At 38.3% G+C, this 16,821-nt stretch overlaps 1 protein-coding gene across 1 annotated transcript in view; it reads right to left on the reverse strand.

Moving 5' to 3' along the window:
• ERICH3 (glutamate rich 3) overlaps positions 1-16,821 on the reverse strand; it is a 113,215-nt gene that overhangs the window by 79,285 nt on the left and 17,109 nt on the right. Inside the window, exon 2 of the mRNA XM_059377093.1 lies at positions 14,849-15,199. Within this exon, the coding sequence (XP_059233076.1) occupies positions 14,849-15,199 (351 nt within the window). The remainder of the gene's footprint in view (positions 1-14,848; positions 15,200-16,821) is intronic.

Consider the following 16,821-nt stretch of genomic DNA (forward strand, 5'->3'; position numbering starts at 1 on the left):
CAGAAAGCACAATTGTCTCTTTTGTCTTTTGTGGATTAGGAACACAAAGCTTAGTTTAAGTCACTTGCTAAAGATTATATAACCTAAAACTTGCTCCTTATAATATTTGCCAAGTCACAGTGGAATACCACTCACCAGGGCCTGCTAAGGTGGGGACCAGGATGTTAAGTATGATGACAGAAAAATAAGAATCATGAAATCGTCACAGAAAAATGTAATTCCATAAATTCCCTGGTACAGAAATAGAAAAATTTTAAATGAAAATACTTACAAATGAAATTAATACATAACTTCATTTGTAATTTGCCATATCATTAGCATAAAAACAATATTCTGAAATCTTTAAATTATCTTATTCTCTAATATATATTTCTGCAACCTGCTTTATGATGCAAATTTCCCTAGCAAGCTTGTTAAGAGAGAATATAAAGAATAATTTTGACACAACCAGTTTTATTTAGATCAAATTGTGATTTTTGCCTATCTGAATTAATGAAGCTTGTACTAGTTTATTACTGCTACTGTACGAAAGTACCACAACTTAGTAGCTTAACACGAATTTATTGCCTTCTACTTCTGGAGGTCCAAAGTTCAAAATGGGTCTCACTAGACTAGAGTCAAGGAGTCATCAGGACTACATTCCTTCTGGAGCCTCTAAAGAAGGATATTTTCCACATTCTAGAGGCTCCCCCCATTTTATTTTAGGGTCAGCTGATTAGCAACCTTAATTCCATGTGCAAACTTAATTTTCCCTTGCCATGTAAATTTCACATGTTGTGAAGACTAAGACAGGGACGGACTTCTTTGAGGGGCATTCATTATTCTGCCTATCACAAGGCTTTTCCTATATGCCAGATGCCAGGCAGCAGAAACACTAGATGCTGAATGTTATGGCAATAATATATACACTGTCCGATGACCACGTCCAGTGATGCCAGTGATCCTCACTTTCAAAAGGGACACTTCCCAGATGGAGGAAGACAGTTCTTGGCACCATACCAGGATGTACAAAATAAATTGGATCCTAAATTTTGATGTGCCAAATATGAGCACTAAGACAAAAGAACAGGAGGGACACTAAGGAGCCAATATATTCAAACAATAGATTTTTCTCATAAGGATAACAATAGAAAGATAACTTCTTTAGGTAAATGTAATATGTGAAAAGACAGTTTAGCCCATAGGATGTAATTGCACTTGTGTCAAACATCAATTAATCGGCACTTAACAAATTTCATGAAATTCAAATAATGATTATATGAAACACTAAGAAAGAAGAAAATTTTGCCAATTACATTATAGTATGCCATTGATGTAAGCACAGATGATTTTAGTAATGTTAAAATGTGAAAGAATCTTCTTAATATTGATGTAATAGGTCACTGTGTATGCTTAATTACTGCACATATATAAATAAATCTGGGGAAGAGGAAAGAATATGGCAGGATCCCTACCATTAAAAGCCTCAAAATGAGGTTAGAGAGAAGGATTTTCCACATAAAACAATTAGAAAGCATGCAAAACTATATTTTAAAAGTAATAACTGTGGAGTATTGGGCTGACTCATACTGGCTCTAATGAGATAACCGTTAAGATTTTCAAAAGTTTTGCAAGCCATTGTTAGCATGAAATTGGCCATCGTGGGAGTATTTACACCACAGAAATTAACAAACACTATAAATCTAGGCTTTTTTCTTTCTGAAAAGCCAGTTTACCAGCACACCACTAATTTCAAAAATAAGTAGCAAGATATATCACAGGAGCTATTAAATAAAATGATTGATTACATGAGTCAACATACAGAAGTATGCCTTACACAGTTTTATCCAGAAATTCATCTTCTATATGCAATATTTGACCAAAGGGGCTCATATACTCCTTCAATCATTTCCTATCCCCAACAAAAAGAACATGAGGACTCTAGCAAACACATTGACATTTTCAGCAGCATTTCAATCAAGAAATTTTATGCAAGATATCTCTTTATATTGCCACAAACGGAAAGGTTCAACTCACCTACAAATCTGGAAAAACTGATTACATCATTTTATGCTCAACAAAATCAAATAAGACTTAGGTGAATGAGCACAGTTTTATTGCTAGAGACAAGAGCCTAATCGAGAGGTGCTTTGCATTTCAGAGGTCACTAAATCTGCAATTTGTGGAGTTTGATAATGTTCTAGGAGGGCCTACATCTAAACTCCACTGCCAAGACAGGCTTCTAGCAATGACAACCAGATAAAATGTTTCTGCAACTCACTTATCAAGTCTTTGTACTGGGAAAGCAAGTTAAACAAATCATAGGATATTGTGGTTTGATTGCCATTTTGCTACAATTCACAAGCAATAGAGCTCTAACTCTTGACCCATTTGACTTTCTCACTGTCCATCAAAAAGATTTGTAAGAATCTACAGAATTGCAGCTCTATGAGGAAATGCATCACACTCAAGCCAACCAACTAAAACTAAGATTTTTGCATCTCAGAAAGATTCTTAGCAAAGAAGTTAAAAAAATCTAAACGGGAACAACTTCTCCAAACAAAATAACTGAAAGCAGCACAAATAACCAGACAAATAAAGAAAAAAATAAACTGTGTAGCCTCCCATCACTGAAAACTACATCTCTGTCATTTAAGAGTGAGAAAATTTAACACCAGACACTTTAACTCTTAATAGGTGCAATGATTTTCCTGTAGCTATTAAAGGCAAATAAATCTATATCAAATACTTCAGCCCAAAATAAATTTTATGAGATTAAAAAAAAAAAAAAAAAGGATGAGACCTAGGGCTAGAAAGCTTGCAGTCAAATTCTTAATTCTACCCCTTACAAGATGCATGACCCTGGTGAATTCAATTTTCTTTTTGCAATTATCACCATGAAGTCAAATGCTGTGACTGCTTCCTGAAGTGGATGATCTAAGTTTACTGGTCTGGAAATGTATTTACCTGGAGCCACGGGATTATAGAAATGACCACATGAGGTCTAGTCAACTCTACTATTTTACATTCAGGACACTGAGGTTATAAAAGGAGGCACAGCTCATCAGTAAACTCACGTCCAAAGACTCAAAAAGAAGATGCCAGGATGTCACAGGAATTCCCATAGAATTGTAGCTGTCCCTGTCCTTGGGTCCTTGTGTTGCACCAGAATTTCTTTCATCATGTTTGATCACTCCCTTTAGACTCATGTAAGATCCCTCCATGTATCCATCCCTCTCACAAGTTGTATGGTGATGCCATATCTACAGTAAACACTTCAATACTTGCCGAATGAATGAGATTATAAATCAGTTCATGGAAACAAAATACATTGGTCCAATTCCTTGACATACAACCTTAAAAAAAAAAATCAATGTGTAAGGATCGTAACCTCTCTTCTGCTTCAGGATAATAACTGAAAGTAGTTTATGCCAAGAAGTTCAAAAGCATGTTTTACATATTTTGGCTTTTTAAAAAAAATTCAGAATCCTCAGTGTGGATGATCATGCTGACAATGTTAGTTTTGTTGTTTTGTTTTTGTCAAATAAATGCTTTGCAATATGCTACAAAATTGCATTGAAAGGAAATTTCCTAGGGAAGCAGGAAAAAAAGAAAAACCTTTTGAGGAAACTTGAAGAAAGACCAATACAGAAGAGTAATTGACATAAGGGTCAATTATTTTCCCAACCTTTATAAGAAAACTCTTTGCCAACGAAAATTAGACCATGAGTCTCTGCTGCCTGCCACTTTATAGAGGGTGATTGAACTAATATTATATAAATGATATTATATTACATTCTTCATTCTTTTTATTTGTATCCAAACCTGCCAGATCTCAGCAATTATGCTAAATATTGATTTACAATTTCATTCAGCTTATTCCAATGAAGCAGACAGATGAGAACCATAATATTATTTTATTTATAGCCTTAATATGATGGTTTGAAGTGACTAGTAAAAACAAAACTAGTCTCCAACTGTGCTGACTACTGGCGAGATAGTTTTGCAGTGTTCACAGATGAGGCAATAAGAAACTAGTGCATGGGAAGTCAGTAGGCCTGGGACTCCCCAAGGTGGACAGTTCCCAAAAGAAGCTCTTCTCTGGAGGCTTAAGAATTTCAGTTCTTTGGAGAGAAAAAAATAAATTGTGGACACTTAAAGAAATATGCATTAATGGAAAAATAACATGCAAACCAAGGGAGATAAAGATGCTGTTTGGAGAAAAGGTGACAGGAGGGAAAGTTCTAGGAACCAATAATTTTCATCACTAGTATTTATAGATCACTAACATTTTTGTAGTGCACACAGTAAACACTCTACTAACATGAGCTATGTACTTTAATTCTCAAAACGACCCTGAAAAGTACTATTATCCACCCTCTTCACGGAAGAGTAAACTGAAATAATAGAGTGCTTAGATGAGCAGCTCATAACTAGTTAAAGGCAGATCCACCATTCAAATCAGCAACTGTTCTGCTTGAACCACTAAGCTGAACTGTGTGTTCTACAAGGTCCCGTCAACAGTCCTGAGGAGCTCAGCCTAAAGAAGAGAAAGCATATGGTGGACAGATAAGTGAATGGTTGACCTGTGAAAGATGCTAAGAAGGCAGGAGCATCCCAAATAATGAGGGAAAGTACAGGAGGACAGTTTGGTTTAATAAAAGGAACAGTTGTTTAAAAATCAAAGGAGTGGCCTGTAAGATGGTATGCCCAACAGGCTTGGGACTGGCCAGTTTTCTAGTAGCCATGGAGGGTCTTAAGCAGGGAAACAGCATGACTAAATTATTCTACCACCAGTATCCTTGAGGAGGCAGAGTATGGAAGCTGAGAGTTTCACCTCTCGAGTCCAGTTTCCTCAGTTTGACTCTTAACTATCTAACCATATCAGCTACTCAGTAGACTGGCAATGAGGGGCAAGGTACTTAACTTCCCCGTGCTTTCTATTTTCCTCTGAAAATGGAAATAATAAGAGTGCTGTTTTTGAAAATCACTGAGAGCATTAAATGAGTCAATACTAAAAACTAGCAAATTGCTTTTCATATATTAAATGCTCAGTGGATTTTGGAAGTTACCATAGAGCTGATGTACTTTAAGAATTAGATGCTAAAGATTTAATGATGTGTTAACTAACATTTCATAAAACATACATATATGAAACCTTCATACTGTGCATCTTAAACTTATATAATGTCAATTACATCTCCATAAAGCTGGAAAAATTAAACAAGAAAAAAACAAAAAAGACTTAAGCAACATATGTTTTGCATGAAGATCAAAATAGACACACAATAGCTGTCACTCACTGAGTCTCTAATATGTGCCAATATTCCTGCAAGGAAGGTATTTATTAGCCCAATTTTTGAAAAAGGAAAGTGAGGCACAGGGAAATTAACTTTCCTACGTCCCCATAAGGCACAACTGAGATTCAAACCTATGTCTATCTGACCCCAACAATATTCTTCTTCCTACTGTAGCATGTTCATCTCATATTTTTTTAATGAAACATTGATTTTCTCTGTGGAATATCATTCCTTTTCACTTAGAAGGACACACACATACACAAAAATAAGATGACTTTCAGACAGTTCCACTCTTTCTGAGACTTCAAGTCCTTGTTTGTGACTCCCTTTGAAATGCTCTAACCTTCCACCCACACTCCCCCAACATTTTCTACCTTTCCTTGGACCTTGTCTCCCAACTTGCTTCTTGACCTCCTCTGCTGCCTGAAATAGGACTTGGGGATCTGGTTCCTTCCCCATGCTCTTGCATTCCGTCCTGAAACTTCAGACTTTCCCTTTTCTTCTTCTGTGGGCTAATCTCTTCACCAAGAACTGGAACTTCAATATCCCTCTACATGGAATGCAGCCTCAGGTCAGCCTCATTCACTCCCTAAGTCCATTTCCTATTCTGGAAGATTCCTGTCTGGACAAACTCTTAAGTGTCAAGTTTGACTGAGAGGAAAACAAAATTCGTAGGAAAGAAAAATTTAACACTGATAACCTCATATAAATCCCTACAAATTATGGTGAAAAAGCCATTTGCTGGTAGTTTGAGAGATTCCAAGCTACTGATTTCAAGGGGATTGCTTATGTCAGCAATTACTGAGCCAAGTGCAGGGTATAGTCCTGAAGTACATGGAAGACCAAAATATGTAGAGAGGTATGGTCTCTACCCTCAAGACCTTTGTAGTTATGAGGGAAACATAAAGACGACTGGAGTGCTCGGAGGGAATTCCCTTCCTTACTTGTTGGTGTAACTTTAAAAATAGTACTGTCTTAGAAACAGCCTTTCAAACAATATAGCTTTGTCAGTATAGCTTTAAAAGTAAGATAGGCATAGGAAAATGGAGAAAAAATAAAATGACAAAAAAAATCTACTATGATTATCAATGGGAGGATGTCAAGCAGTTTTTCTTTTTTCTTTTCTTTTTTGCTCAAAGTAGAAATTTTTCAAAACACAGATAAGTATAAGGAAGAAAATAAAAACAACTTGTATCCCTAGTACCTGGAGACTCACTGAGATCTCCTCCAAGTTTATTATTCTAATTTACAGCAGATTATTTTTATTTGAATCTAAACAACAGAAACAAGATTATTGTAAACATCTTGAAGCAAGCTATGAAGAAAGACAACTTCTTAATATGAAAGCCACATAATATTCACAAATATAAAATATTACAATCCATGGCATATAGAGAATGTCAGATTAACTGCTACCATAAAACACTATGATTCAATTCAATTTAAAATCCTTAGTTTTTAATGCTGTTTCATAACTACTATGTGCAATTTATATTGTCTGTTTAGTTCCCTGCTGTTTTTCCCTTGTTTCAATATTTTGCCCTAAGAATTTTCATTAATTTATAAATGTTTATTACTATTATAAGAAAATAATAACAGTCACAGAAAAATGGATCACCAGCTTAAAATGTACAATTTTCTAGCCCAACTAGTGTAAGACGCTGAGAGGTGGGGAGTAATTTGATTACGAATCAGACTAAGAAGAAAAGTTCAATACTTAACCAGTAGAGATCATTGACTTATTATCTTAATTACTTCTTCTCACTAGCGCTTTAATCATATTTTCTGTTTGCTTTGAGTTTTATCTCCCTTTTCAACTTTTGGCTTCCAATCTCCACTCTTCATGAGCCTCATTTTGTTAAATCATTTCCAAGGACTACATTTCTCATAAAGGCCATCTTTAGCTTTTGCAGGACCACATAATAAAGAGCATCAGCAGTGACAAACAGGTTGTATTAGTGCTGGAGGGATGCCATAATGAAGTATCACAGACTGGGGCTTAAACAACAGTTTATTGTCCACAGTTCTGGAGAGTAGATGTCCAAGATCAAGGTCTCAACAGGATTGGTGTCTTCTGAAAGCAATGAGGGAAAATCTATTCTACGCCTGTCCCTTGAGCTTGCAGATGGCCATTTTTCCTCTCTATCTTCACATGGTCTTCTTTCTGTGTGTATGTCTATGTCCTAACATCCCCTTCTTATAATGACACCAGTCATATCAGATGAATGACCCATTGACCTCATTTAACCATAATTACATCTTAAGGATCATATCTTAAAATACAGTCACATCTGAGGCACTGGGAGTTAGCACAGCAAATGTGAATTTGGGTGTGGTTACAATTCAGCCCAAAACACAAGCACAGTGAAAAAGATGACCAACTGAACGATATAACATGGATTTAGATAGAAATCTAATAGGAATGTATTTCTTGAGTACACAGAAACCCACACTTTGATTTCAAATTATCTGTGTTGGCAAACAGAAAAGGGTCATTGATGATCCATCCAAAAGGGGGACAGATACCTTCTCTATCCCACTACCTCCATGTAGGTAGTTTGGACAGATGTGGAGAGGATAATGAAGCTCTCCAAAGAGATCCCCCAGAGCCCTGGGCAGGAAAATAAATTATACCTCTCAGTCATCTGCCCGTAGACCAAAAAAAGAGTTAACCATATGAAAGAAACCAGTAGACAAGAAGAGTAAGGGTCAGAAGAGACCCTCAAGAAATGAGAAGTCATTAAGGAAGTCTGACCCGTACATCTACACTTTAAAATGTTCTTCACTTTTAAAGCATGTGTCTTGTGGCTCACTATAAAAGCAATGCTTTGACAAAGACTCTCAAGAAAACTCTAATCCTAATATTGACAGAATCTCAGTAAGGCATGATTTTACAAGCTGCATCTACTGAACTTGTAACATCTTTTTCTCTTTTCTCTGGAAAAGACATTAATCCAGAAATGCAAGCTCTCAGGTGAATTACTTTAATCCAAATATATTTGTTAATATAACAACCTGCAGCAATGCTGTTTTCAATGAAGGATGCGTTCCCTAATTGGAATTCCTGGAAGAAGACAGTTGTGTAGAGCTTCTAGCTAGTAAAAAAAAAAAAAAAAAAAAAAAAAAAAAATGGCTTCTGAGTGGTTAGAAACCAGAGGTATAGTGGAATCCTACCTAACGTTTGGGTTGTAGTTAGCACAAGATGCAAATGTATTATATTGTCAAAAATATTCCTAAAAATTATGAGCTTAATCCAAAAAGTATGATACTCAAGGTTTTGTGTATGCCGCACCACTCAGTAATTCTTTGTATGCATAAGTTTCAGAACCATGGAGGTAGGTCAAAGCAAGGAACTAAAGAAAAATCAAAATGCAGTGTCTATACACTCAAATAAGTCACCTTAGAGGGCGTTGCCCAAGTCTTATTCAGTGCAACCAGGACCAGCAATTGATCACTCAAACCAAAAATTAATTTAATAAGGTAACTATATATAAATGTATATATAAATACATTTACCTTAAGTAGTTTATCTGAAAGCATAAAAGTCTATCAGTTCACAGTATTTATTTGTGTTTGTGGTGCCAAGGGTTTTATTTTGACTGTGACTCAGCTGATGGTCCTCTTCCCTTATCCTTTCAAAAAATATAATTCATATTTATAATGTATCATTTGGGACTTCAAGTTTAGGGAAAGGTGACAAAGATGCTTGCAGATCTTTATGAATTTTGAATCCTAGATATTTTTTCCTCTTTTACAAATTTTACCGCCACTTAATTTAATAGTTTACTTTAAACCCATGAACATTTATGGAATCATTCCAAAGCCTACACTATTTTCAACTATTTGTGGGGGGAACTGAATAAGTTCATTGGCAGGAAAGATCCAATAATTCAATCTGCATACTACTTCTCTCGGTTTGTGCCAAAATTATTAATTAAAGTTAAAAAGATTATTTCAGTACTATCTTCCAGAATCTGAAATTTTCATTGAAAATGATGTCTCTGGAAACTTAGAGTCTTGAAAATATATAAACACCTAGGCCCAGATTATTTGAGGCTGATTTTAGGTTTGAAAATTGGGTCACAGAAGTTTTATTTTCTCATCTCCCTGAAAAACTTTTTGTAGTTACTAATAATCAAAGTAAGTTGGGGAAGTCTCCACTTTTCGCAGTTAGAGATACCTTTCTTCAGCAGAGATTGCGAGAAAGAATGTGGGATGCTACAGAAGATTGCATCTGACAGTACCCTGTTCTCTATACAAGAAGTGTACATACTGGGATATGCACATTGCTTGGATACCTAAAGACTTTCCTAATGGAACCCGGGCAAGGGTAGTTTTAGGGGAATTAATTTCTAGACCCTCTAGTTTCTTCGGTGCTAGCCTAAAACTTATCTGACTGAAAATGCTCTTCCACATCATAATGATCCATAACCCCCTTCCCTTTTATAATCATCTTTCCATTTTTACAAAAGAAGGGCACACCTCTCACCACCCGGTGTCTTATCAGGGTGCACTGAATTTAGGAGGATACCTGGAAAATAAAAGGGGCAACCTAAATTGCACAGATGTTAACACAAGTGCCTTCCTGACTGGGCAACACATACTATCGCAAGTAAACTCCAACACTTTGCTTTCAATACAATTGAAGGATCTCATTGAAAGATCCCTGAAAACACTTTTTTTTTTTTTTTAAGATTCTATTTATTTATTTGACAGACAGAGATCACAAGTAGGCAGAGAGAGAGGAGGAAGCAGGCTCCCTGCTGAGCAGAGAGCTCATCCCAGGACCCTGGGATCATGACCTGAGCTGAAGGCAGAGGCTTTAACCCACGGAGCCACCCAGGCACCCCTGAAAACACTTTTTGACGATAAATCACTATGTGATTTTTGGTCTATAACTCTGAAGGAATTCAAAGAACCGAGTGATGTATAAACAAATCCCTCTCCAATTCCATCTATGTATGTGCACAGGTTTGTTAAGCAAAGGGGTAAGAGAAGACATCCCAACTATAACAAAAAGAGCAGACTCTAATAGATGATCAGAGAGGTCAAGACAAATGAACACACTCAATTCATCTCTTTTAATCAGAAAGAATTTATTTCTGATGTTAAATGGTTAATATGTGACAAGAGGGTGAGTAGAAACTACCCAATTTGAATTTAAATATTTAATGACTTCAAGTCTGATTTCCTGTGTGACAGAGATAATTTTGGTAGTAGGAGCGAGTGGTGAGCAACGAAGAGACTAGAAAGTTGCTACAGCCATACAAAGCAGTACACTTTGGTAAGAAGGCAGAGACGCCACAATTTTAAATCTAGTCAGCATTCATCACCACACATAGGTACAAATTGTGTGTGTGTATAAGAATGTTTAAGATCTACTCTTTTAGTAACTTTCAAATTTAAAAAAAAAGAGTATTATTAGCTGTAATGATTTATCGACTGGAAGATTGTACCTTTTGACTCCCGTCACTCACATCGCCCCCACCTTCCCTCCACCCCTCCCCTGTCTCTGTATCTATTAGTTCATTTGTTGTTGCTGTTTTAGACTTCCCATAGAAGTGAGATCATATAAGTATTTGTGTTGGTCATTTTGTGGGACATACAAATATTGAATTATTATATCATACACCTGAAACTAATGTTATATGTTAATTATATCACAATTTTTAAAAGTACCCTGTTGAACCAACCAAACAAAAAAAGGCAGAGACAAACTGCAATGGACATTCCATTTGTAAATGACATGGTGGGCTTATAAATTTTTGTCACTTTTGGATATATATATCCACTATCTAAAAATTGACAATTTCATTCCCAGCAGTTTTCACCCTGCCTTTGATGAAGAAGGACTGAGTTACCAGCGAGTACTAGGGAGGTGTTAATTCTTTCTATACCATACTTCCGTATACAATGGTCCCCAACTTACAATGGTTTGGCTTATAATTTTTTGACTACAATTGTACAAAAGCAATAAGCATCCAGGAGAAACCATTCTGAATTCTGATCTTTTGCTAGGCCAGTGATATGTGGTATGATGCACTCTGGTGGTGCTGGGCGGTGGCAGCTCCCAGTCAGCCATAGAGTCACAAGGATACACAACTGATACCCTTAAACCATTCTGTATGTACCCGGATAGCCATTCTGTTTTTCACCTTCAGTAGAGCATTCAATAGATTGCATGAGATATTTACCACTTTATTATACAATAGGCTTCATGTGAGATGATTTTGCCCCAATCTATAGGCTAACGTAAGTGTTCTGAGTACATTGAAAGTAGGCAAGGCTAAGCTACGATGTTCAGCAGTTTTGGTGAATTAAGTGCGTTTTGGACTTATATTACAGGGGGTTTATTGGATCATAACCCCGTCATAAGTGGAAGCAGATCTGTACTCCGTCAGTACAGAAACACTTGTTTACATTTAAAAGATATACATTAATAAGCCTAAACAAACAAATAAAAAGTGTGTCCAACCTTGGAGCAATCTTTCCAAGCATACATCTTCTGCATTTTTATCTTGTCATAAACCATAATGCTCCCCATTCTTCCAATTCCTCAAAGCAAATTTACAGACGAGTGTGACTATCTCTACTTAGAGCCAAGCTTATCTTTCACACAGGGAATCAACTTCACATGGATTCAGTGACGATCCTTTGAAGGAGTTAGAAGAGCCGTATCATTTTATCCTCATGCATGACTGAGAGGTATAAAATCCCCATTCTACCTCCAGGACTAGTGCGCAACCCACAAACACACGCGCACACACACCAATAGCAACCCAGGGTGAGATTTAGCAAACTAGAGGGACTATGAGCTGAAATTTTCCACTCTGAAACGACTGCATTAGAGATGGCAGTGCCAGGAGCGGTGTTTTATAGTTGACTTCCCCCAAATTACAATGCATCTCAGATTCAAAGTCTCTATTATAATCTTTGGCAGAAGTTTTTAAGACCACTTTTGTTTACTCCAAACTGTTTCTGAACCAAGTCAGCACAGACCCTTTGCAATTTTTACATCAAGTGTTTCAAGCTGTAATTAAGTAAGCAGTGGCACTCAAAGGAAGCACCAAGAGAAAGCATTAGGGCGTCACTTACTGATTGGTGGAATTTTAGGGATTTGAAATTTCTGTTTTATTGTACCACTGCACTTCATTACCATTTATCCTTAAAATGTAATAAGTACAAACTGCTTCAGCAATGATGGAAAAGCTTTCTCAGCTTTAATGAAACCTTTTATTTGCTACTGAAACTTTTATTATTTCCAAATGGTGGCATAGTCAAGAAAAAGAATCACTACTTATATTGACGAAAAACTTCAGCAATTTGAATAATTTTGTTCGTGGATGAATTTTAAGGCATTTAGAGTTTGTTATTCTTGTGTTTATTGTTTTCATTTACTTTTGATGAACTAAAACCAAAAAAATACACATATACCCACTATTACAAAATAATTTTCTAATTATATATCAAAATGCCAGATAGTTATGTACAGGAATCACTTGTCAGATGTTGGTCTGATCTGGATAGGAATTTCTATGCATCTAGGGCTCCAACACATCTCAGCTACTGGCCGTGAGATGCAAAGTTGTAACTGTTCAGTGCACAGGCAATGAAACTGGATGGCCTGGTTTTGCTTTCCAGCCCTGACACCTGCCAACCTGTGAGACCTTTCAAAATTTTCAGACCTCAGTTTCCTTCCCTGTGAGAATGAGGGTGACTAGAATCTGCCTCATGAAATGGGTGGGGAAATTAAATGAGGTGTTTCATGTAAAATATTATTCTATGACATGGCACTTGGTAAACACTTGTTCAGCTTATGGTACAAATGTTCACCTCTAATACGCTTTTCCTTTGTGAATACATCCACCTCTAGACCAGAGGCAGTGTCAGAACACACCATTCATTCAACAAACATTAACTGAGCTTTACTTTATGCAGAACATTGTCCTAGGTGAAGGAGACACAAAGATTAATAAGACATGGTGCCTACTCTCCAGGAGTTTACAATTTTAGTGCAAAATTAGTGTTGCCATCTTAGTATCTTTCTTGAAGAGTACCATGAAGCATACTCTTTCCCTAGATCATAAATTTTCCTTTTTTCCAATGTGTTGGAACTAATGGAGCTTCAGAAAAATTTCACTTCAGTTTCTGAAATCTTAATCATGCACAATTTAATAAGCAGCTACAGGTTTTTCCACATTTTAAAATGGATGATTAAATGGTCTAATAAGATTCTAACTTAGCCAAAAATTTGAAAAACATAGGAAGACAACCATGACTGACACATTCATTTTCCCGTATGTGGACATACTGCAAACAGCAGCTGCAGAAAAATAGTGCCATTTACATCCCACATGACCCCCGGCTAACTAAAATTGCACAGGAGTTCAGCCTCAAAGTGGCAAAGGACCTAAACTAAATTCAATTTGAGATAAAATGAGAAGAAGCTTGTTTAGTCGTAGCTACACTGCTTTCCAAAAAGAGTTCTGAAATTGACTTCCAACATGGCACCTTGTATACCTCCAGTTTTTCAAACATTCTGTTTATGTCATTACACTCAGAATTCATTAAAAAATAAAAATCTTTAAGTTCGACTATCAATCCTAAACACAACGACTAATGTGGCATTTTAGACATCACAAACCCCAAATGATCTTAAATATGTTGTCCTCTACTAATTTGCTGCTCTTGAAAATGTGCAATAAATCCAATTAAAAAGGAAAACATTTTCAAATTAGTTGCAAGATCAACTAGGATATTATCTGCTTACTAGATGTATCATAATAAAAAACCATCTAATATGCATTACATTGTTTAATTCGGGAGGAAATTGGATATTCTCCCTTCCAACAAAAGGACAGAGACTTTTTTTTTTAAACAACATCCAATAATGACTGTGTTAACTTTCTAGAATAGATTGAATAATTGCCAAATACATCGTCTGAGGAGTCACCCTGCCCAAAGCAACAGGAGATCATGTGTAAACATAGGAGGGCACAATTCCTTCCTTCTCTCCGTCCTCTCCAGTATCACACCACCTTCCCTAGTCAAAATACTTTCAAAGATTCCCCCATGACACTGAAATAAGGGGCCCCCTTCACAGTTAAACCTCCCTCGACATTAAATCAACTCACACCTCATTTCTCTGCAAGAGGCCACAGTGAAAATTTCTCTCTCAGTCCCAAATCTCCAAACGAATGCATATTTTGGTGACCTCTACTTTTGCATTCAAACGCACATGTCCCACACCACAGGATCTTTTTGATCCCAGCTAACGTCCCTGCTTAATGTATGCGTTTTTCACATCCATTTTTTAATCCTTCCAGAGTGAAAATTTCAAAGAGGCGAACGTCGGTGAAAGAAGCGAGGAAAGGAAGGGAGGAGATGGGAAGCCTGGGATTTCTGCCATCTTCAGTGCAACCCAGAATTCCTATTATTTGTTTCTTCTTCCCCAGCCCTCCCTCTCGCTTCCCCTCTAGCCCCTTTCTCCGCTGCAGGAGGGAGGAGGAGGGGCCGCTGGCTGAAGCCGCCACCTGCCGCGGGGTGGAAAAGCTCCAGTTGTCACTTACCCAGCCGGGTGAGAATGGCTCATTTTTGCAGGATCCCTTTTGGACCCCGCGGCAGGTGCGGAGGTTGGGTGCGCGGGGCCCCGTGCGCGCTGGCGCAGCGACCCTTGCGCTCGCCCGGTGACTCCGCACTGCGGCCGCCCGAGCTCCGGGCACCTGAGCTGGGCCGCCGCCGCCCCAGAGCTGCCCCGTAGCCTCCCGGGCCCCCACCCGCTGGCGGTATCCACAGCCTCGCAGTTGCTAAGGGAGGAGGGAAGGCGAGCGCGGAGGTTCTGGAGAGCCCCAAGCGCTGCTGGAACCGAGCCTGGGGGAAGCTGGAAGTGAAGCTCAGCTTCCAGCCCCTTTTTCTGGGCTCTAATGTGGGAGGAAACTCAGGCCCCTGATCTGTTGCCCTGGGTGCGCGTTCCCCAGGCACCTGTAATCTGAAACACACACACACACACACACACACACACACACACACTCACTCACTCACTCACGCACACCTATTTAGGCTGGTGTGCTTCCTGCTAGGCCCTGGGGAAGCAAGGGCTGGGTTAGGTAATCATAATCAAAGTCCAGAGCTGCCACTGTGATGCATGGGTTTCCAGTTGTAAAACAGTCCCTGGATTCCAAGTTCAAGGGAAAGAAAGAGGTCTTTCTCAATCTGTTTTGGGTTTTGATTTTGATTCAGATCTCGAAAGCATGGCAATAACTTCATTTCCTCTTTGGAAAAATCTCCATCCTTGTTCCCACTGAGGTCCCCACTCCCAGCAGGCAGTGCCCATAGTTCTGAAGTCCAGAAGGTGGGATGATGCAGTTTCTCAGGGAAGGATGCTAAAATGGAACCTGCATTCGAATCCAGCACAGAGAAGGCAGGCCTTCCGTGAAAAAGCTTAGATTTACATGACAGGGCCTTGGTGTGGACGAAGCCTAAAGCACTGAACTTAGATGACACTATCCCGAGTCCTATTTTGCTTTGTCACGTTGTTTTTTGAGGACTTGATCTCTGGCCTCAGGTTCAGGGACAGGTTGGACACATCTGTGGTGACTGAGCCCTCCATGGATCTCTACTCTAGCTCAATCACACTTACAGGGGTACTGGACATCAGTTCACTAACAGCATTCTGCTCTCCCACACATCATAAAGAACCACTGGGTATTAAAAAAAAAAAAAAAAAAAAAAACAACCACTGGGTATGTCAGAGTCAGTTTCCTTCACATGATATTCAAGGTCCCTCATCCCTGGACCCCTGCATCTCTCCTCAGGCCCATTTTCTCCCCCTCTTCAATCCTAAACTAGCAAAACCAGATCTCGCACTATCTGTGAATGGAACATACTTCTTCCCTTGACCACTTGACAAACTTCTATGCATCTTTCAACCTTAGCTTGCCCACCTCTTTCTTGCATGTCTCCAGGTGTGCTGAGGTCTCCCACATCGGGGCCCCCACTCTACATACCTCTGTTTTACACCCATACTCTGCATGACTGCACTTACTGGCAGATGGTTACCTTTTCTACTTGAATGTGAGCTCCTCTGTTTTGTGTGGTACATGGATTTTATTTCTCGGTCTTCTCAGAAGCAAACAGCAATTCAATAAACATTTGGTGCATAAATGAAGGAAACAGATTTCTTAAATATCTAGTCAGAGTGGTAGTATTTTTTTTTTTTTTAGAAGAGAGAATCTTTTTTTTTTCTTTTTTTTTTTTTAAGATTTTATTTATTTATTTGTAAGAGAGAGAGAGAGTGAGAGCGAGCACAGGGAGACAGAGTGGAAGGCAGAGTCAGAGGGAGAAGCAGGCTCCCCGCAGAGCAAGGAGCCCGATGTGGGACTCCATCCCAGGATGCCGGGATCATGACCTGAGCCGAAAGCAGCTGCTTAACCAACTGAGCCACCCAGGCGTCCCCAGAGTGGTAGTATTTTTATAGACCGCTTACTCAATGCATTTCTCAGCATTTAATGGGAACTTACTAACTGTTCATTATCTCATTTAA

This window comes from Mustela nigripes, chromosome 14 (genome assembly GCF_022355385.1).
Source record: "Mustela nigripes isolate SB6536 chromosome 14, MUSNIG.SB6536, whole genome shotgun sequence".
Taxonomy (NCBI): domain Eukaryota; kingdom Metazoa; phylum Chordata; class Mammalia; order Carnivora; family Mustelidae; genus Mustela; species Mustela nigripes.